This window comes from Ovis canadensis, chromosome 21 (genome assembly GCF_042477335.2).
Source record: "Ovis canadensis isolate MfBH-ARS-UI-01 breed Bighorn chromosome 21, ARS-UI_OviCan_v2, whole genome shotgun sequence".
NCBI lineage: Eukaryota > Metazoa > Chordata > Mammalia > Artiodactyla > Bovidae > Ovis > Ovis canadensis.
In genome coordinates this window covers 42,609,465-42,632,344 of record NC_091265.1, presented here as the reverse complement: position 1 = coordinate 42,632,344, position 22,880 = coordinate 42,609,465, and the positions used below count along the sequence as shown (strand labels likewise).

Below are 22,880 nucleotides of genomic sequence, written 5' to 3'. Positions count from 1 at the left end.
CGGGGTGGAAATGAACCTGCTACAACATGGATGAACCTTGAAAACATTATGCTAAGTTAAACAAATCAGTCACAGAAAACACATTTTATGTGATTCTATTTATATCAAATGTCCAGAACAGGCAAACCTATCGTTATAGAAAGTAGATTAATTGTTGCTTAGAGCTGAAATTGATGGAGGTAATGAGAAGGTGATCTGTAAAAGGTATACAATATCTTTTTGTGATGATAAAAATGTTCTGAAAATTGACCATGGTGATGGTGGACACTCTGTGAATATACTAAAAAATACACTGACTCCTATAATTTAAACGGGTGAATTCTCTAGCATATGAGATATATCACAATAAAACTGGTTAAAAATTGTGGCAATGGAAAAGTTTGGATACACTCTTGAAATAAACAAGGATTATATACATATATATATAATATGATTTCAAATGTATAAATACGCATATGTAGATAGATATATGGATCACATAGGATTTTAGAAAATTTAGTTCCAATTTAGCCACTCATTAAAGAGATAGCAGAAATGTCAGAATGTTAATGGTGATTATTATTTAGGTGGTAGGGTTAATTTGTAATTTCTAGTCACTTTATTTTTTACGGTTTTCCTATTTTCTTCAAATCTATTTATTTTCAAAGGGAAAAAAATGATTACTATTTTTGAGGATCCAGGAATTCTGGAAGTCAAACTCTGTCTTTGATTTAATGTAGAAAATCTGCATTCACACTACAGAATTCAAAGCGCGGTCATAAAGAGCAGATACACCTACCTAAGTCTAGAGAATCGATGAAAATACCTGTCACTAGATAGATTAGCACATTTCTGGTTTCTGAAACATAACTGAATTTCTTTATATCAGACTTAAGTACATAACAGTCATCACAGCATAGATGACAAAGTGATAAATTTAATGAAATGAATTGAGTAGACAATGGATTTCTTTTTGGAAAAATGAAAACTACTCCATGCAAATTGAAAATAAGTTGCTGGAAGAGTAAGCACGTGTGCTCTAATTATGACAATACAGAGGCAACATTATTAGCACAAAGTTAAAACCCTTGCATTCACATCCTAGCTCAGCAAATTTCTATCTCTGAGACACTGCAGGAGTGCCTTAACCTCTCAGTGCATTAATACACTCCTCTGTATACTGGGATAATAACATCTACTCTATATGAAAATTCTTATAATAACACATGTCAGTGTTTATAAAGTGCATAGCATAGTACCTGGCACATGGTAGGTGCCACAAAGATTTTCTTGAATACAAATTTATATAAGTATATACATGTTAATGACCAAAAAAAAATCCATTCAACCTATTTATCCCAGATGCCACTTAGCCATTCACCCCAGCTGGTTTCAGAGACCACATGCCCCATATAAAGGCAAGGCAAATCTGTAAGCACAGATAATGACATAGTACTTTATGGTCCACAAGTATGTACTTGGATTAGTGCTTTTCTCAGAGCCAACTTCACATCCTTATTTCTCAAGCTGTATATCAAAGGATTCAGGGAAGGGTTAACAATATTATTGAACAACGGAACCACAGAATCCAGCCAAGGGCTGGAGGCAGGCCGGAGATAAATGAGGACCACGGGTCCATAGAAGAGCAGGACAGAAGTCAGGTGGGCACTGCAGGTGGAGAAGGCTCTGTGCCTGCCTTCTGAGGAGCTGATTCTCAATATAGAGATAACGATGCGAGTATAAGAAGTGAGGACAAGAAGGAAACACAGGAGTGCCACAACACCTACGTTGGTGACACTCACCCTGTGAGCTAGAGAGGTGTCTGCACAGGCCAGGGGCAGCACAACCGGGATGTCACAGAAGAAATTGCCCACCTCCTTGGGGCCACAGTAAGGTAACTTAAACACAAGAAATGTGAGGACAGACGCATGCACACTGCTCCCCATCCAGGTGCCCAGAGTCAAGATGGCACACACCCTGGGGTTCATGATGGCCGTGTACCGCAAGGGGTGACAGATGGCGGCAAAGCGGTCATAGGCCATCACAGTGTACAGGAAACACTCCGTGCAGCCCAGGAGGTGATAAAAGAAGAGCTGGCAGGCGCAGCCCTGGTAAGAGATGGTCCGGCTTTGCCCCAGAAGGTAGAGCATCATTTTGGGGGAACTCACGGAAGGGAAAAAGATGTCAAACACTGACAGGTTGCCCAGGAAGAAATACATGGGGGTGTGCAGGTTGGAGGAAGTGAGGGTGGCCAGGAGAATGAGCAGGTTCCCCACTAGAGTGAGCAGGTAGAAGGCGAGGAAGAAGACAAAGAACGTGTGTTCCAGCCCCTGTGTGTGAGGGATTCCCATGAGGAGGAACTCGGTTACTGGAGTGTGATTCCTCATCTTCACATCTAGTCACAATCTGGAAGGTCAGACAGTGGTCTCACTGAGATGGGCTTTTCCCAAAACAGTAACACCTGCACAAGACCCAGGGGAAAGGGATAACATCTATATACTATACATAAAAAACTTCTAGATGGGAGTCAGTCCAGTCCTTACTAATTAATAAGTGACATTCAGCCATTGTTTCCTCAGAAAAATAAGAGATGACACAACAGGCAGAATAGACTAGAAAGCAGAGAATAAATCTTACACTTGGATTTATCTGAGTTTCAATTCCAAATCTACTCCCCACTCTGTAACCCTGGAAAATTTTGAAAAATAATCTCTAAATCTCCTCTGTGTCCATGTTCATGGTATAATATATCTTATGATTCTTATGAGAATTAAAGCTTTAATGTATATATATAAAGTCCCCTGTGTAATGACTGCTCTTACTCACTCTTTTATTTTTTTTTATTTTAGTTTTTTATTTTTTAAATTTTAAAATCTTTAATTCTTACATGCATTCCCAAACATGAACCCCCCTCCCACCTCCCTCCCCATAACAACTTTCTGGGTCATCCCCATGCACCAGCCCCAAGCATGCTGCATCCTGCGTCAGACATAGACTGGCGATTCAATTCACATGATAGTATACATGTTAGAATGTCATTCTCCCAAATCATCCCACCCTCTCCCTCTCCCTCTGAGTCTAAAAGTCCGTTATACACATCTGTGTCTCTTTCCCTGTCTTGCATACAGGGTCGTCATTGCCATCTTCCTAAATTCCATATATATGTGTTAGTATACTGTATTGGTGTTTTTCTTTCTGGCTTACTTCTCTCTGTATAATCGGCTCCAGTTTCATCCATCTCATCAGAACTGATTCAAATGAATTCTTTTTAACGGCTGAGTAATACTCCATTGTGTATATGTACCACAGCTTTCTTATCCATTCATCTGCTGATGGACATCTAGGTTGTTTCCATGTCCTGGCTATTATAAACAGTGCTGCGATGAACATTGGGGTACATGTGTCTCTTTCAATTCTGGTTTCCTCGGTGTGTATGCCCAGAAGTGGGATTGCTGGGTCATAAGGGAGTTCTATTTGCAATTTTTTAAGGAATCTCCACACTGTTCTCCATAGTGGCTGTACTAGTTTGCATTCCCACCAACAGTGTAGGAGGGTTCCCTTTTCTCCACACCCTCTCCAGCATTTATTGCTTGCAGATTTTTGGATCGCAGCTATTCTGACTGGTGTGAAGTGGTACCTCATTGTGGTTTTGATTTGCATTTCTCTAATAATGAGTGATGTTGAGCATCTTTTCATGTGTTTGTTAGCCATCCGTATGCCTTCTTTGGAGAAATGTCTATTTAGTTCTTTGGCCCATTTTTTGATTGGGTCGTTTATTTTTCTGGAATTGAGCTGCATAAGTTGCTTGTATATTTTTGAGATTAGTTGTTTGTCAGTTGCTTCATTTGCTATTATTTTCTCCCATTCAGAAGGCTGTCTTTTCACCTTGCTTATAGTTTCCTTTGTTGTGCAGAAGCTTTTAATTTTAATTAGATCCCATTTGTTTATTTTTGCTTTTATTTCCAGAATTCTGGGAGGTGGATCATAGAGGATCCTGCTGTGATTTATGTCTGAGAGTGTTTTGCCTATGTTCTCCTCTAGGAGTTTTATAGTTTCTGATCTTACATTTAGATCTTTAATCCATTTTGAGTTTATTTTTGTGTGCGGTGTTAGAAAGTGATCTAGTTTCATTCTTTTACAAGTGGTTGACCAGTTTTCCCAGCACCACTTGTTAAAGAGATTGTCTTTACTCCATTGTATATTCTTGCCTCCTTTGTCAAAGATAAGGTGTCCATATGTGTGTGGATTTATCTCTGGGCTTTCTATTTTGTTCCATTGATCTATATGTCTGTCTTTGTGCCAGTACCATACTGTCTTGATGACTGTGGCTTTGTAGTAGAGCCTGAAGTCAGGCAAGTTGATTCCTCCAGTTCCATTCTTCTTTCTCAAGATTGCTTTGGCTATTCGAGGTTTTTTGTATTTCCATACAAATCTTGAAATTATTTGTTCTAGTTCTGTGAAAAATGTGGCTGGTAGCTTGATAGGGATTGCATTGAATTTGTAAATTGCTTTGGGTAGTATACTCATTTTCACTATATTGATTCTTCCAATCCATGAACATGGTATATTTCTCCATCTATTAGTGTCCTCTTTGATTTCTTTCATCAGTGTTTTATAGTTTTCTATATATAGGTCTTTAGTTTCTTTTTGTAGATATATTCCTAAGTATTTTATTCTTTTCGTTGCAATGGTGAATGGAATTGTTTCCTTAATTTCTTTTTCTACTTTCTCATTATTCGTGTATAGGAATGCAAGGGATTTCTGTGTGTTGATTTTATATCCTGCAACTTTACTATATTCATTGATGAGCTCTAGTAATTTTCTGGTGGAGTCTTTAGGGTTTTCCATGTAGAGGATCATGTCATCTGCAAACAGTGAGAGCTTTACTTCTTCTTTTCCAATTTGGATTCCTTTTATTTCTTTTTCTGCTCTGATTGCTGTGGCCAAAACTTCCAGAACTATGTTGAATAGTAGCGGTGAAAGTGGACACCCTTGTCTTGTTCCTGACTTTAGGGGAAATGCTTTCAATTTTTCACCATTGAGGATAACGTTTGCTGTGGGTTTGTCATATAAAGCTTTTATTATGTTGAGGTATGTTCCTTCTATTCCTGCTTTCTGGAGAGTTTTTATCATAAATGGATGTTGAATTTTGTCAAAGGCCTTCTCTGCATCTATTGAGATAATCATATGGTTTTTATTTTTCAATTTGTTAATGTGGTGAATTACATTGATTGATTTGCGGATATTGAAGAATCCTTGCATCCCTGGGATAAAGCCCACTTGGTCATGGTGTATGATCTTTTTAATGTGTTGTTGGATTCTGATTGCTAGAATTTTGTTGAGGATTTTTGCATCTATGTTCATCAGAGATATTGGCCTGTAGTTTTCTTTTTTTGTGACATCTTTGTCAGGTTTTGGTATTAGGGTGATGGTGGCCTCATAGAATGAGTTTGGAAGTTTACCTTCCTCTGCAATTTTCTGGAAGAGTTTGAGTAGGATAGGTGTTAGCTCTTCTCGAAATTTTTGGTAGAATTCAGCTGTGAAGCCATCTGGACCTGGGCTTTTGTTTGCTGGAAGATTTCTGATTACAGTATCAATTTCCGTGCTTGTGATGGGTCTGTTAAGATTTTCTATTTCTTCCTGGTTCAGTTTTGGAAAATTGTACTTTTCTAAGAATTTGTCCATTTCTTCCACGTTGTCCATTTTATTGGCATACAACTGCTGATAGTAGTCTCTTATGATCCTTTGTATTTCTGTGTTGTCTGTTGTGATCTCTCTATTTTCATTTCTAATTTTATTGATTTGATTTTTCTCTCTTTGCTTCTTGATGAGTCTGGCTAATGGTTTGTCAATTTTATTTATCCTTTCAAAGAACCAGCTTTTGGCTTTGTTGACTTACTCACTCTTGTTTAAAAATTCACTCAAGATGCTAATATTCTGATATAATGCACTCTTACTCCACATGGAGTTTCTCTTCGGCTGACCTGCACCTACAGGAGTTTGGAATCACCTATTGATTAAAATGATTCACAGAAATGTTTTCTGCATCATCAACAGAAACAATGGAAAACTAAAAACTGTCTGGTAGGAATACATTGAGACAAGATGGAAATGATAATACTTAATCAGGAAAACAGGCCCTTAGCAATAGTAAAAACAGCTATCTTATTTCAATGTAACATTCAGTCTCTCAATAGAAATTATGTCTGCAATATGACAACAAATGCCATCTGATGAAGGTTTTTAAGGCTCAGCATCATTAATTAGGGAATATCTTAAGAAAATCCATGAAATCTGAAAAGTCAATACTAGTCCAAACTCAAATAGACCTAATTCCCATCTTCTCTCACCTGCCTATGGTATGTATAGCCCATCAGATGAGGAGAAGAGAGTGCTCTAGAAAGAAGGCACCTACAGGTGGAAGGGAAAGAGTGGACGTGGGCTGGAATCCAGGCTCCACATCCACCCTCCTGTTTCCTTTACTTTAGGTGCTGTGGAACATGACGGCCAGGCTCTGAAACCAGAGAAGTTGAAGACACCTCTTTGTCACATTCAGTCACTCAGGCCAACAGTGAGTCTGGTCCCTGATAAAAGGAGAGGCATCCATTTCCTGAAGAGAGAATAGATATCTTGTGTGTTCCTTTGGGACCCACTCCCCATGTGGGATGTCTGTATAACAGAGGGAGCAATTAGAGTGGAGACTTTCTGCTCCTTCCTTTTGCCCACTGTCTCTATCTCATTAATTCTTAGATGAAAATGTAATTACCTTAAAAAGTGAGGAAGATGTTAGTCACTCAGTCATGTCTGACTCTGCAACCCCATGGACTGTAGCCCCTCGGGCTCTTCTGTCCATGGGATTCTCTAAGCAAGAATACTGGAGTGGGTTGCTATTTGCTTCTCCAGGGGATCTTCCTCAACCAGGGATCAAACCCTGGTCTCACACATTGCAGACAGATTCTTTACCGTCTGAGGCACCAAAATCATTTACTTATTTTCAGTTCTCAAATCCCTTAGATTAACAATGACACTTGGGCATTTTTATCTAGTGGAAAGCCATCCATTGAGTTCAGATTTTTGAAATTTCCCAGTGATCTTGTGTTTGGAAGAACTAGGTTTAAGAAAAAAGCTGAGGATTAGGAAAGGAACCACTTATAGAAATGAGGCAACAATTCCATTTGGTGTTAACAAAACTGCTTTTTTCTGTAATTAGTTGTGTAGTTCCCCAATATCACTTTCTCAACTACTTCAATTGATATCTTATCCTTTTCTAAAGACTCTGTTCTTCATTTTCATTTTCAAGATCACTACTAGTCTTTCTATTAGCGTTCTTTACAGTGGGTGTGTGCATGCCAAGTCGCTTCAGTTGTGTTTGACTCTTTGTGAACCCATGGACAGTCTCTGTCCATGGGATTTTCCAGGCAAGAATACTGCAGTTGTTGCCATGCCCTCCTCCAGGGCATCTTTCCAACCTCAGAATCGAACCCATGTCTCATCTCTCCTGCATTGGCCAGCAGGTTCTTTACCACTGGTGCCACGTGGGAAGCCCTTAACTACTGTAACTAGGTTCAATTTATGTTATAAGAATCAGTCTACTGACTGCTGTGTAGACAAAGGATCAGAACAGACAAAGGTAGAATTAGGTAGGACTGTGAGCACGCTGGGCTTCCCTGGCAGCTCAGTGGTAAAGATTCCGCCTGCAATGCAGGAGACACAGGAGACACAGATTCAATCCCTGGGTCGGGAAGATCCCCTGGAGAAGGAAATGGCAACCCACTTCAGTGTTCTTGCCTGGAGAATCCTGTGGAGAGAGGAGCCTGGTGGGCTGCTGTCCATGGGGTCACACAGAGTCGGACACGGCTGAAGCAACAGGAGCAGCAGCAGCAGCAGCAGCAGCAGCAGCAGTGAAACAAGCACATGGATCTATTTTAAGTGTTATAGCTAAAATTCCTTTGATGTAATACAAAATGCACAAAAGTGACAATGCTTTAAGTATTTACAACATTCTAATCATCATTGTCATTTTTTCATGCTAAGGAATTCAGAAGTCTTCTGTCTCTCTGGTTTTGAAATCACAATTAGTTACTGAGAATATCCTTTTTTTTTTTTTTTTTAGCCAACTCTTCAAGGACACTTTATTTCATCCTTGCACCAATCATATGAGTAGACATCACTTTCTTTTTGAAGATAAAAATAAGGCTGGAAAAGTTTAAATAATTATCAAAATTTACTCCAAAAGTCAATCACAGAACTTGGATTTGAATGTCAGTGTCTGCATTTAAAACTTATGTTCATTTCTAACAAAATGAAATAAATAACTTTAGTCTTAATTTTAAAAGTAAATATATTATAGTCATATTTCTACTCGTTTTCTTATTCGTTCCTTTTGTTTTCAAAATGAAGGTGATGAATCAAATCATCAAAAAAGCTTAAATTTTTTTGACAAGCAATGATTTCTTTATATTTTAAACAGTTTTATTGAGATATAATTTCTATGCCATAAAATACCCACTTAAAGTTACAACTCAATGAGAATATTTTTACAAAGACTATGTACTTACAGAGAGGTACAACAATCACCACAGGCTAATTTTAGAACTTTTCCTTCATATTAAAGAGAAGTGTCCATTTCCAGTCATTTCCATCGATATCCCAAGCTCTAGGCAACTATTAATCTATTTTTGGTCTCTATGAATTTGCCCTTTTTGATTATGTTTTACAAGTAGTCACAAATTATGTGTTCTTTTTGTCTGGCATCTTTCACTGAATATGTTTTTGAGATTGATCTCTGCTGTTGCATGTATCAGTATTTTTTAAAGCTGCTTCATTTTGGTGAACAATATTTTATCATATGGATATTTTTATGTCCTGAACCATAAGGTAAGATTCTAACTTTATTCCTAGTACCTGCAGACCCCTAAAAGTTTATTGGTGTAACTAGAAATATTTTGCATATCTCAAAATCATCACCAAAATCCAGTCCAAACTGAATTATTTTGGAATGTTACATACTAAACAGTTCAGAATGTCAATTCTGAATTTATATATATTATATTCACAGTTTTTATTATTTTGTTTCAGCTTATCATCTCAACTTCTTTACTGTGAAAAGCAGTGCTGTATTAGTGAAAATCAGACCAGCTCTGAAATATTTTGTAATTAATAATGCGCCCTCAGTTCAATTCAGTTCAGTTCAGTCGCTCAGTCGTGTCCGACTCTTTGCGACCCCATGAATCGCAGCACGCCAGGCCTCTCTGTCCATCACCAGCTCCCGGAGTTCACTCAGACTTACATCCATTGAATCAGTGATGCCATCCAGCCATCTCATCCTCAGTCTTCCCCTTCTCTTCCTACCCCCAATTCTTCCCAGGATCAGAGTCTTTTCCAATGAGTCAACTCTTCACATGAGGTGGCCAAAGTACTAGAGTTTCAGCTGTAGCATCATTCTTCCCAAAGAAATCCCAGGCCTGATCTTCAGAATGGACTGGTTGGATCTCCTTGCAGTCCAAGGGACTCTCAAGAGTCTTCTCCAACACCACAGTTCAAAAGCATCAATTCTTCAGCGCTCAGCCTTCTTCACAGTCCATCTCTCATATCCATACATGACTACTGGAAAAACCATAGTCTTGACTAGACAGACCTTAGTCAACAAAATAATGTCTCTGCTTTTTTCAACTACCCTTTCTATTAATTATTTTACTTTGCACCTAAGTAATAACAAGAATTCTTCATGGAGTTTATGTATTTCATAATCAGTATCTCTATGATTCATTAAAACACACACATTAAGAAAAGACATAAGCCACAGTGAGCCTTATATGTACTATCTCATTTCAACTTTCAGAGGGAGGTGGGAGGGGGGTTCAGGATGGGGAACACATGTACACCCATGGCAGATTCATGTTGATGTATGGCAAAACCAAAAAAATATAAAGTAAATATAAGGTAAAGTAATTAGCCTCTAATTAAAATAAATAAATTTAAATTTTTTTTTAAAAAAAGAAATGCTGTTCTTGGCAAAATCACAAGACATTAAAGAAACAGATAACCTAATAGCCCCCAACTGTACTGTTCTTTATATTGTATTATTCCTAGATTTTCCATATCATTAACTTATTCAATAAGTATCCACAGTGAAATGCACTTGTCACCCAGACAGATTAAATTAGCTTCACAATACATTCACTTTCAAAACACTTATACATATATATATATGGCATTCATGAATTTATGAATATATGACTTATACATGAGTAAGGGTATATAAATTTGCAAAGAGAAATAAAACACCATATTTACTAGGATGTATGAGTTAGTAGGTTAACATTCTTTTCCAAACAGGAAAATTTTACATTCAAAGCAAAATACTATCTTAGGAGACTGTTAGTGAGAGCAAAGTTAAAGCAGTGTCAACTAGACGATTATAATCAAGGGTTCTCCTACTACAATAATTTGCCACACTTTTCACTGCTGCATCAGTATACCTGGCAAACAGTCTGAAATGCCTTTTTCATCTGGTATCTCTCTCCCATGGACACTAGAGGTAAAAGATACACTATCCATTTGTTCAACAGCTTTATCAAGGCACAGGCTACATATCATAAAATTCAATGCTTGTTAAAAACACAATTTAATTATTATTTTTTTAATTTATAGAGTCATGCAAACTTTGTCAAAATTCTGATCATATCATATCCATCACCCAAAAGTTTCCCTGGGGCCAATTTGCAATCAATTCCCATTCCCACTCCCCTCCTTCAGGAACCAGCCACTAATTTACTGTTTGTCTCTGTAAATTTGTCTTTTCTAGGCATTTCATACAAATGGAATGATACAACATGTGTTCTTTGAAACTGGCTTCTTTCCCTTAGCATAAATGCTGTTGAGGTTCATCCATGCTATATCATATAAAAGTAGTTTGTCGGAGGCTTTTTCTTGCCAATAGTATTCCATAGCATGAATACATTAAATTTTGTTTATCCTTTCACTAGACATTCAAGACGCTTCTACTTTTTGAATATTATGAGTAACACTCCTATGAACAATCACATGAAAATCTCCCTGTGTATCCACTTCCTTTTCATCTACTATCCAAGACTATATTTTTTTTTCTGAGATTTTGATCAAATCCTCATAGTATCTTCTGATATCAGTGATAAGCCTCATAAAATCAAACTAAATTGTAGAATGTTTTTGTAGACATCCAATCTCACCCCTCAAATGTTTATTCTCAATACTTCTATTTCAAGTGATGCTATTTTCCCAAGTCTTAGTTCAGCCTACCATGGTGCTCTATAAGCACAGTGTATGTAAGGACATATCCAATAGCTTTCAGAACTGAGGTTTTTCAAAATAATTTAAAGGCACAACAATTCTTCAGAAATCTAAATATCTCTCTTCAAAATGGTAGCTATCACTGTGTTGAAAGTTAAGGTGCTCCCTACTCTTCCCCTATATTACTTTTCATACTACAGCAGCAGATGTGGGAGGGCACCTCCATGCCTTCTGTGTTTGCTAACAATTGGACTCTCGTGCCACTGTGTGGTTTAAGAACTGATAATCCATCTACTGCTAGTGTAGGATATATGACCCATGTCAACATAGAAGAAAAAGGAAAATCTAAAATAAATGTTTGAGGGAAAATTCTAGAGAAAGAACAAAAGAGATATCAATGGTATTCACTGGGTGGGAGTGGAGAGGGGTGAAGAAACATTATTTGGCCACAGATCTAAGCTTTCAAAAAAAATGCTACAGGATCTTCCTCGTGGCACAGCTGTAGGGTCCACTTGCCAATGCAGGAGACACAGGTTCGATCCCTGGCCCAGGAAGATTCCACATGCTGCACAGCAGCTGAGCTAGTGGACCACAACTGAAAATGATCCAAATACATTCTGTCTATAGGAGACACCGTTCAGAATAGAAAGATATAAATAAAAAGAAAATAAAATAATAGAAAAAGAGATGTCCATCACCAACTCCCAGAGTTCACTCAAACACATCCATCGAGTCAGTGATGCCATCCAGCCATCCCATCCTCTGTCGTCCCCTTCTCTGAAGAGAATTTATCTCTTCTCATTCTCCAAATTGATTTAGTACACAAGGATTGGACCTCCAACTGGAATTTAAGGAGTTATAACTCATGTCTTTGGTGATATACTGTTTTGCTTATATCTCATTTATGGGGAAAGTAGGATCCTTTGTCCCTTCAAAAGCAGACATAAAAACCTATCAATTCCTATCTTCATTTTCTGTTGCAGTGGGGGGTCTGTATTTAAGGGTTACTTCAAATGTTCACTTATCTTTCCAAAATATTGAAATCCATGCACTGTAGGCTTTAAAATGGTATTATGGAATATGAATTACATATTTACTCTTTAATTAATAGTTATAAGTTTTTGAAGAATGCTTAAAACTCTATATGATTGAAACTATAATAAACTAAACTATCTACAAAAGGATGGAGGATGAAAAACAAAGAAAAGAAAAAGAGATGTCATGCTAACATCCACCACAGGGAAGCTGAAGTGGCAGGACTAATAGACAAAACAGACTTTAAAACAAAAATATTACTAGAGATGCAAGGGAACATTTTATAATGATTAAAGGGTTGATCTATTATGAAAATAGAACAATTATAAACATATATGCATTTAATAACATGTAGTGACCTTAGAAAACCAAAGTAACTAGGGAAATTCAGGCTACATAAGAAGTTCATGGTTCAGTGAAAAAGACTCCATCTGCCAATGCGGGAGACATGGGATCTATCCCTGGGTTTGGAAGATGGCCTGGAAGAGGAAATGGCAACCCAATCCCATATTCTTGCCCAGGAAATCCCATGGACAGAGGAGCCTGGCAGGCTACAGTTCATGGGGTCACAAAAGAGTCAAACATGACTTAGCAACTAAACAACAACAAAGATAAGTGGGAAAAAAAAAAAAAACAGAACCTACTACTACATGTTTGAATCTTGAAAACATTATGCTAAGTTAAGAAGACTGTCACAAAAAAATAAGTATTATATGATTCTGTTTATATAAAATCTCAAAAACAAGCAAATCTGTAGATACAGAAAGTAGATTAAGTTGCTTACAGCCAAAGATGATAGGGTAATAAGAAGATGATAGCTACAAAGTATAGGATATCTTTTTCTGATGATAAAAATGTTCTAAACTTGGCCATAGTGATGGTTGCACAGATCTGTGAATATAATAAAAAAAAAAACATTGACTTGTACACTTTGAATGGGTGAACTATTTGGGACATGAATTATCTCAGTAAAATTAGTTTAAATATTGTGACAATTGAAATTACTTGATACACTATTAAAATAAGGAAATATGTATATATAACTATTACTGTATAAATATGCATATATAAATATATATATTCATGATGTACATTTAGATTACATGATTATAAACAAAAGTCAGAAATTTTAGTTTCAATTTAGTCATTAGTGAGAGAGAGAACTGTCAGAAAGTTAATGGTGATTATCATTTGTGTGGTATGATTAATTTGTAATTTCTAGTCACTTTAGTTTTTTACAGATTTCCTATTTTCTTCAAACCTATTTATTTACGTGAAGAAAAAGATTATTATTTCTAAAGTGCTAGGAATTTTGGAACTCAAACTCAGTCTCTGATTTAATGGAAGAAAATCTGCAATCACTGTTACAGAATTAAAACTACTGTTGTTAAGAACAGATACTGCCCTAAGACTAGAGGATCTATGAAACATATACTAGTAGATATGTGGATATCATCTGGTTTCTGAAATGTAACCGAAATTCTTTATATCAGACTCAGGTATATAACACTCCTCACAACATAGAAAAAAAGCAATGGAAATTAATGGAATGGAACAAACTGAATAGATTACAGATTTTTTTCTTCTGGAAAACTGGAGAATACTCCATGTAAGTTGAAAAGAAGTTCCTGGAAAAATGGGCATTTGTGCTATACTTCTGACAATACAAAGCTTTCCAGGTGGCACAGTGGTAAAGAATCCTCCTGCCAATGCAAGAGATGCAACGGACCCGGGATCAATCCCTGGGTCGGGAAGATCCCCTGGAGTAGGAAACTGAAACCCACTCCAGCATTCTTTCCTGGAAACTTCCATGGATAGAAAAGCCTGGCAGGCTACAGTCCATGGGGTCACAAAGAGTCATACATGACAGGATACCCACACACATGTTTCTGACAATACAGAGGAAGCATTATTAGCACAAAGTTAAAACTCTAGCAGTCACAGTCCTACCTCAGCAACCTTCTATCTCTGTGACACTGCAAAAGTCTCTTAACCTTCCGGTGCCTTAATATCCTCCTCTGTAAATTGAGATGATAATATCTACTCCATGTGATAATTATCATAATATCATATGTCACTACTTATAAAGTGCATAGAATAGTGCTTGGCCCATGGTAAGTGCTGTAAAAGATTTTGCTCAATAAAAATTATATAAATATATACATGCTAATCACAAAAAAAAATCCATTCAAATTGTTTAGCAGTCACAGCAATGCTAAGAGACTAGTCATCCGTGATAAATACAAGGCAAATTTATAATCACAGGTACTGACAGAAAAGCTTACACTCCACAGATGTGTACTCCCTGGATCAGCGCTTTTCTCAGAGCCAACTTCACATCCTTGTTTCTCAAGCTGTATATCAAAGGATTCAGGGAAGGGTTAACAATATTATTCAACACTTGAACCATAGAATCCAGCCAAGGGCTGGAGGCAGGCCGGAGATAAATGAGGACCACGGGTCCATAGAAGAGCAGGACAGAAGTCAGGTGGGCACTGCAGGTGGAGAAGGCTCTGTGCCTCCCTTCTGAGGAGCTGATTCTCAATATAGAGATAACGATGCGAGTATAAGAAGTGAGGACAAGAAGGAAACACAGGAGTGCCACAACACCTACGTTGGTGAAACTCACTGTTTGAGCTAGAGAGGTGTCTGCACAGGCCAGGGGCAGCACAACCGGGATGTCACAGAAGAAATTGCCCACCTCCTTGGGGCCACAGTAAGGTAACTTAAACACAAGAAATGTGAGGACAGACGCATGCACACTGCTCCCCATCCAGGTGCTCAGAGTCAAGATGGCACACACCCTGGGGTTCATGATGGCCTTGTACCGCAAGGGGTGACAGATGGCGGCAAAGCGGTCATAGGCCATCACAGTGTACAGGAAACACTCAGTGCAGCCCAGGAGGTGATAAAAGAAGAGCTGGCAGGCGCAGCCCTGGTAAGAGATGGTCCGGCTTTGCCCCAGAAGGTAGAGCATCATTTTGGGGGAACTCACGGAAGGGAAAAAGATGTCAAACACTGACAGGTTGCCCAGGAAGAAATACATGGGGGTGTGCAGGTTGGAAGAAGTGAGGGTGGCCAGGAGAATGAGCAGGTTCCCCACAAGAGTGAGCAGGTAGAAGGCGAGGAAGAAGACAAAGAGCGTGTGTTCCAGCCCCTGTGTGTGAGGGATTCCCATGAGGAGGAACTCGGTTACTGGAGTGTGATTCCTCATCTTCACACCTTGTCATACCTGGAAGATCAGACAGTGGTCTCACTGAGATGGGCTTTCCCCAAAACAGTAATACCTGCACAGGATCCACGGGAAAGGGATAATATCTATGTATTATACATAAAAAAACTTCTAGATGGGAGTCAGTCCAGTCCTTACTAATTCATGAGTGACATTCAGCCATTATTCATCTGTATCTGCTGAAGGATAATAGCTAGCACAAGAGAAATAGAGCAGAGGGTACGAGATAAATCCTGCCTCAGATTTATCTGAATTTAAATGCCCAATGTAATTCCCACTCAGTGATTTTCTACACTCGTGGCAGATTCATGTCAATGTATGGCAAAACCAATACAGTATTGTAAAGTAAAATAAAGTAAAAATTAAAATTAATAAATAAATAGATAACAAATCTCCATATATCCTCAGTATCTGGGTTAATAGTTTAATAATATCTTATGATTCTAAGATTTAATAATATGATTCTACTTTGGCCCCGTGATATGAAGAACTGACTCTGATGCTGGGAAAGATTGAAGGCAGGAGGAGAAGGGGATGACAGAGGATGAGATGGTTGGATGGCACCACCAACTCGATGGACATGAGTTTGAGCAAACTCCAGGATTTGGTGATGGACAAGGAAGCCTGGCGTGCTGCAGTCCATTGGGTCGCAAAGAGTCAGACATGACTGAGCAACTGAACTTGATTCTAATGAAGAATAATGCTTTAATATATATAAAACCCCTAATATAATGCTGCAAATTCCTATCCTCATTAGAAAATTCCCTCAAGGTACTGAATTCTGATTCCAATGCTCCTTTACTGCACACAGCATTTGACTTAGGCTGATCTGCCCCTGCAACACTTTGACATCTATTGATGTCATCGATTCACAAAAAGGCTTTCTCCATCGTCAACTCGAAAAATCGACAACTAAGTGGAAATACAGTGAAACACAATGGAAATGATAATACTTAATTCAGGAAAAAGCAACAGGCAGTTAGCAACAATAAAAACAACTATCTCCTCTCAATGTCACAGTCAGTCTCTCAATAGAAATTATGCCTGCAATATGACAATATATGCCATCCCGATGAAGGTTTTTAAGACTCAGCGTCATTAACTAGGGAATATCTTAAGAAAACCCATGGAGTAAGCTAAGTCTATGTTTAGTCCAAACTCCAACAGAGCCAATTTCCATCTTCTCTCACATGCCTATGGTGTGTATAACCCATCAGATGAGGAGAGAGCGTTCCAGAACGAAGGCACCTGCAAATGGAAGGGAAAGAGGCAACATGGGCTGGAATCTGGGCTCCACATCCACCCTTCTGCTTTCTTTCCTTTCTTTCCTTCAGAGCCTGGAACAGAAGGTCAGGCTCTGAAACCAGAGAAGCTGAATGCACCTCTTAGATTAAGTCACTCAGACCTGAAAATCCAGACCAACAGTGCCTATGTTCCTTGGGAAAAGGAGTGGCATTCATTCCCTGATGAGTGAATAGATGTTTTGAGCGTTCCTTCGAGACCTTCTCCCCATGTGGGATGTCTGTAGAACAGGGGGATCAATTAGACTGGAGACTTTCCCCTCCTTCCTTCTTCTCCTCACTGTCTCTACTTCATTAAATCTTAGACTAAAATATAATTATGTAAAAGCATTTATTTATTTTCAATATGTATGTATGCTCCACATTTTGATTATCTATTTGTCATTAATGGGCAAAAATAGCTTCCACCTCCTACCTATTGTGAATAATTTTGCCATGAACACACTATAAGTATGAATATTCAGGACTCTTGGATGTATACTCAGAAGTAAAATTAGTGAATCATAGGGTAATTTTATTTCCAAATTTACTGAGAAATCACCATACTACTTTCCATAGAGAGTGTACCATTTTGCAATTCCTACCAATGGTGCACAATGTTTCCAAGTTTTCCACATCTCTTTTCTATTTTGCTTTTTTCCCCAGTAAGAGCTATTCTAATGGGTGCAGGTGATATCGCAAAGTGAATTTTATTTGCATCTCCCTAACAATGAAGTGACTTAGCAGCAGCAGCAACAATTACAATAAACTGTGGAAAATTCTGAAAGAGATGGGAATACCAGACCACCTGATCTGCCTCTTGAGAAACATATATGCAGGTCAGGAAGCAACAGTTAGAACTGGACATGGAACAAAAGACTGGTTCCAAATAGGAAAAAGAGTACGTCAAGGCTGTATATTGTCACCCTGCTTATTTATATACAGAGTAGATCATGAGAAACGCTGGGCTGGAAGAAGCATAAGCTGGAATCAAGATTGCTGGGAGAAATATCAATAACCTCAGATATGCAGATGACACCATCCTTATGGCAGAAAGTGAAGAGGAGCTAAAAAGCCTCTTGATGAAAGTGAAAGAGGAGATGAAAAAGTTGGCTTAAAGCTCAACATTCAGAAAACGAAGATCATGGCATCCGGTCCCATCACTTCATGGGAAATAGATGGAGAAACAGTAGAAACAGTGTCAGACTTTATTTTTTGGGACTCCAAAATCACTGCAGATGGTGACTGCAGCCATGAAATTAAAAGACGCTTACTCCTTGGAAGAAAAATTATGACCAACCTAGATAGTATATTCAAAAGCAGAGACATTACTCTGCCATAAGGTCCATCTAGTCCAGGCTATGGTTTTTCCAGTGGTCATGTATGGATGTGAGAGTTGGACTGTGATGAAGGCTGAGCACCGAAGAATTGATGCGTTTGAACTGTGGTGTTGGAGAAGACTCTTGAGGGTCCCTTGGACTGCAAGGAGATCCAACCAGTCCATTCTGAAGGAGATCAGCCCTGGGATTTCTTTGGAAGGAATGATGCTAAAGCTGAAGCTCCAGTACTTTGGCCACCTCATGCGAAGAGCTGACTCATTGGAAAAGACTCTGATGCTGGGAGAGACTGGGGGCAGGAGGAGAAGGGGACGAGAGAGGATGAGATGGCTGGATGGCATCACAGACTTGATGGATGTGAGTCTGAGTGAACTCTGGGAGTTGGTGATGGACAGGGAGGCCTGGCGTGCTGTGATTCATGGGGTCGCAAAGAGTCGGACACGACTGAGCAACTGAACTGAACCGAACTGAAGACATAACATGGTAAGCCCTAGAGCAACTATTAAGGTAATAATTCCAACAATATAGTTAAAAACCCCTTAAAGAAATTAAGAATGCTAAAAATATTAATTAAATTAATTTTTAAAGGAGAAATAAAAGAACAATAAAAGACATGGAATGACACATATAGAAAGCAAAAAGTAAACGTGATATTTACATATCACATGTAAATCCAATTATATCTATTTTAACATTAAAAATGGATTAAAATTCAATCAAAAGGCAGAGATCATTGAACTGAACCATAAAAGTGATCCAAATGCATTCTGTCTATAAGAGACATATTTTAGATTCAAAGACAAAAACAGGAGACTTCCCAAGTGGTCCAGTGGCTAAGACTCTGAGCTCTCAATGCAGGGGGTCTGGTTTCACATCCGTGGTCAGGGAACTAGATCTCACATGCTGCAACTAAGAACCAGGGCAGCCAAATAAATTAATTAAAAATAAAAACTTTTTTTTAAGTATTTAATCTCCAATTAAAATAAATATATTTAAATTTAAAAAAATAAAAAGATACAAACAGAAGGAAAATAAGAGTGTAGAGAAAGAGATGTCATGCAAATAGAAACAACGGGGGAGTTGAAGTGGTTAGATTAGTAGACAAAATAGACTTTAAAACAGAACATGTTACTAGAGATAAAAAGGAATATTTTATAATAATAAAAGGGTTAATCTGGTATAAAGACTGAACAACTGTAAATACAGATGCATTTAATAACATATAGTTGCCTCAGAAATCAAGAGAACAAGAGACAGTCATATCACATATGAAGTGGGGAGAGGTGCAGAGGGAAATAAATAACCTGCTACTACATGGATGAACCTTGAAAACATTATGCTAAGACAGCCATACACACACACACAAAAAAACACATTTTATGTGATTCTCTTGATTAAAATGTCCATCTATAGATAGAGAAAGCAGATTAATGATAGCTTATAGTCAAAGGTGACAGAGGTAATAACAGAATGATAGCTAAATGGTATATCTTTTTTGAGATGATAAAAATGCTCTAAAACACACCATGGGGATGGTTGCACATATCTGTGAATATACTAAAAAAACACTGACTCATGTACTTTAAATGGGTGAATTATTTGGTATGTAAATTTTATCTCAATAAAACTGGTTAAAAACTGTGGCAACTGAAAATGCTTGATACACTGTTAAAACAAGATTGGTGGCTCAGTGTTAAAGAATCCACCTGTCAATGCAGGAGACACAAGAGACTCACTGCAGTAGAAAATGGCAATCCACTCCAGTATTCTTGCCTGAAAAATCCCATGGACTGAGGAGCCTGATGGGCTACAGTCCATGGGGTTGAAAAGAATCTGACATGAATGTGCACGTGAGCAGTTTATACACTTATTTATAGACATGACTGCAGCTGCTGCTGCTTAGTCACTTCAGTCGTGTCCAACTCGGTGTGACTCTAAGAACTGCAGACTGCCAGGCTCCTCCATCTGTGGGATTCTCTACGCAAGAGTACTAGAATGGGTTGCCACGCCCTCCTCCGGGGGATCTTCCCACCTCAGGGATAGAACCCGGGTCTCCTGCATTGCAGGCAGATTCTTTACCACTGAGCCACCAGGGAAGCCCCACATATGTGACTACAACTGCATAAATATACATATGTAGATATTGGAGAAGGAAATGGCAACCCATTCCAGTGTTCTTGCCTGGAGAACCCCAGGGATGGGGGAGCCTGGTGGGCTGCCGTCTATGGGGTCGCACAGAGTCGGACACGACTGAAGCGACTTAGCAGCAGCAGCAGCAGCAGATAGGTATATAATAATAGGGATATATAACAAATAATTATAAAGAGGAAGTCAGGAAATTTAGTTCTAATTTAGTCACCAATGAGAGAGATAGAGCAAATGCCAGAATGTTAATGGTGATTATATTTCAGTGGTAGCATTAATGCATAATTTCAGGTCACTTTAATTTTCACAGTCTTCCTGTTTTCTTCATATCTATTTACTTATATAAGGGAAAAAAGATGATTATATTTGAAGGTTCAGGAATTCTGCAATTCAAACTCAGTCTTAATTTAATGAAAGAAAATCTGCAGTCATTATTATAGAATTCAAATCACTGTAGTAAAGAACAGATATACTTAACTAAGATTGATGACCTATTAAAATACATGTTAGTAGATACATGGATATCACCTGGCTTCTGGAATGTAACAGAAATTCTTTATATCAAGATGAAATATATAACATTTATTAAAATATATATTAAAAAGTGATAAAATTAATGGAACAAATTTAATAAACTACAGATTTTTTTTTGGAAAATTGGAGAATACTCAATGTAAATTGAAAAGAAGTCCCTAAAAGAAGTAAGCATTTATGTTATAATTCTGACAATACAGTGGAAGCATTAGCAAAAAGTTAAAAACCTTGCATTCACATCCTAGCTCAGTGACTTTCTATCTCTGAGACACTGCAAAACTGTCCTAACCTCTTGGTGCCTTAATATTCTCCTCTGTAAACTGGGATAATAATATCTACTCCATGTGATAATAAAAACATGTGCCAGTACTTGTAAAGTGCATAGAATACTGCCTAGCACATGGTAAGTGCTGTAAAAGATTTTGTTGAAAAAAATTTTATATAAATATATACACACTGATCATAAAGAATTAATTCAACCTACTTGTCCCACATCGCACTTAGCAGTCACACCAACTATAAGAGACTAGGTGCCCCAGACAAATACAAGGCAAAATTGTAAGGAGAGATAATGACAGAAAAGCTTACACTCCTCAGGTATGTACTCCATGGATTAGTGCTTTTCTCAGAGCCAACTTCACATCCTTGTTTCTCAAGCTATATATCAAAGGATTTAAGGATGGGGTAACAATATTATTTAATACCTGAACCACAGAATCCAACCATGGGCTGGAGGCAGTCCGGAGATAAATGAGGATCACGGGTCCATAGAAGAGCAGGACAGAAGTCAGGTGGGCACTGCAGGTGGAGAAGGCTCTGTGCCTGCCTTCTGAGGAGCTGATTCTCAATATAGAGATAACGATGCGAGTATAAGAAGTGAGGACAAGAAGGAAACACAGGAGTGCCACAACACCTACATTGGTGACACTCACCCTGTGAGCTAGAGAGGTGTCTGCACAGGCCAGGGGCAGCACAACCGGGATGTCACAGAAGAAATTGCCCACCTCCTTGGGGCCACAGTAGGGTAACTTAAACACAAGAAATGTGAGGACAGACGCATGCACACTGCTCCCCATCCAGGTGCTCAGAGTCAAGATGGCACACACCCTGGGGTTCATGATGGCCGTGTACCGCAAGGGGTGACAGATGGCGGCAAAGCGGTCATAGGCCATCACAGTGTACAGGAAACACTCCGTGCAGCCCAGGAGGTGATAAAAGAAGAGCTGGCAGGCGCAGCCCTGGTAAGAGATGGTCCGGCTTTGCCCCAGAAGGTAGAGCATCATTTTGGGGGAACTCACGGAAGGGAAAAAGATGTCAAACACTGACAGGTTGCCCAGGAAGAAATACATGGGGGTGTGCAGGTTGGAGGAAGTGAGGGTGGCCAGGAGAATGAGCAGGTTCCCCACTAGAGTGAGCAGGTAGAAGGCGAGGAAGAAGACAAAGAGTGCGTGTTCCAGCCCCTGTGTGTGAGGGATTCCCATGAGGAGGAACTCAGTTACTGGAGTGTGATTCCTCATCTTCACATCTAGTCACACCTGGAAGGTCAGACAGTGGTCTCATTGAAATGAGCTTTCCCCAAAACACTAATGCCTGCACAAGACCCAGGGGAAAGGGATAACATCTATATACTATACATAAAAATGGAGCAGAGAATGAGAGCCCACTCCAGTATTCTTGCCCAGAGAATTCTATGGACAGAGGAGCCTGGTGGGCTGCCGTCAATGGGATCTCAAAGCATTGGACATGACTGCGTGGCTGAACTGTCCCGAACTGACTCATGTGAATGATTCTCAAAAATGCTCTCACCATCATAACTGAAACAGCAGAAAACTGAAAACCATCTAGTGATAATACAGAACAGGATGGAAATGATAATACTTAATGCAGGCAAAAGCATCAAGCAATTAGCAATATTAAAAACAACTATCTTCTTTCAACATAAAATTCTGTCTTTCAATAGAATTTACATCTGCAATATGACAATATGTATGGATACAGTTAAGGTTTTCAAGACTCAGCGTCATTAATTAGGGAATATCTTAAGAAAATCCATGGAGTGAGCTAAGT

At 38.6% G+C, this 22,880-nt stretch overlaps 3 protein-coding genes across 3 annotated transcripts; all 3 read right to left on the bottom strand.

The window, feature by feature from the left end:
* Window positions 1-1,436: 1,436 nt before the first annotated feature.
* On the bottom strand, window positions 1,437-2,366 carry LOC138427235 (putative olfactory receptor 10D4). Its single transcript, XM_069566601.1, has one exon. The coding sequence runs from the start codon at window positions 2,364-2,366 to the stop codon at window positions 1,437-1,439; it is 930 nt and encodes a 309-aa protein (XP_069422702.1).
* A 12,200-nt stretch (window positions 2,367-14,566) lies between these two features.
* On the bottom strand, window positions 14,567-15,499 carry LOC138426754 (olfactory receptor 10D3-like). The gene has a single exon (XM_069565521.1). It carries the CDS (start codon window positions 15,497-15,499, stop codon window positions 14,567-14,569), a length of 933 nt encoding a protein of 310 aa, XP_069421622.1.
* A 5,907-nt stretch (window positions 15,500-21,406) lies between these two features.
* Window positions 21,407-22,330, bottom strand: LOC138426752 (putative olfactory receptor 10D4). Its single transcript, XM_069565520.1, has one exon. It carries the CDS (start codon window positions 22,328-22,330, stop codon window positions 21,407-21,409), a length of 924 nt encoding a protein of 307 aa, XP_069421621.1.
* Window positions 22,331-22,880: the final 550 nt, after the last annotated feature.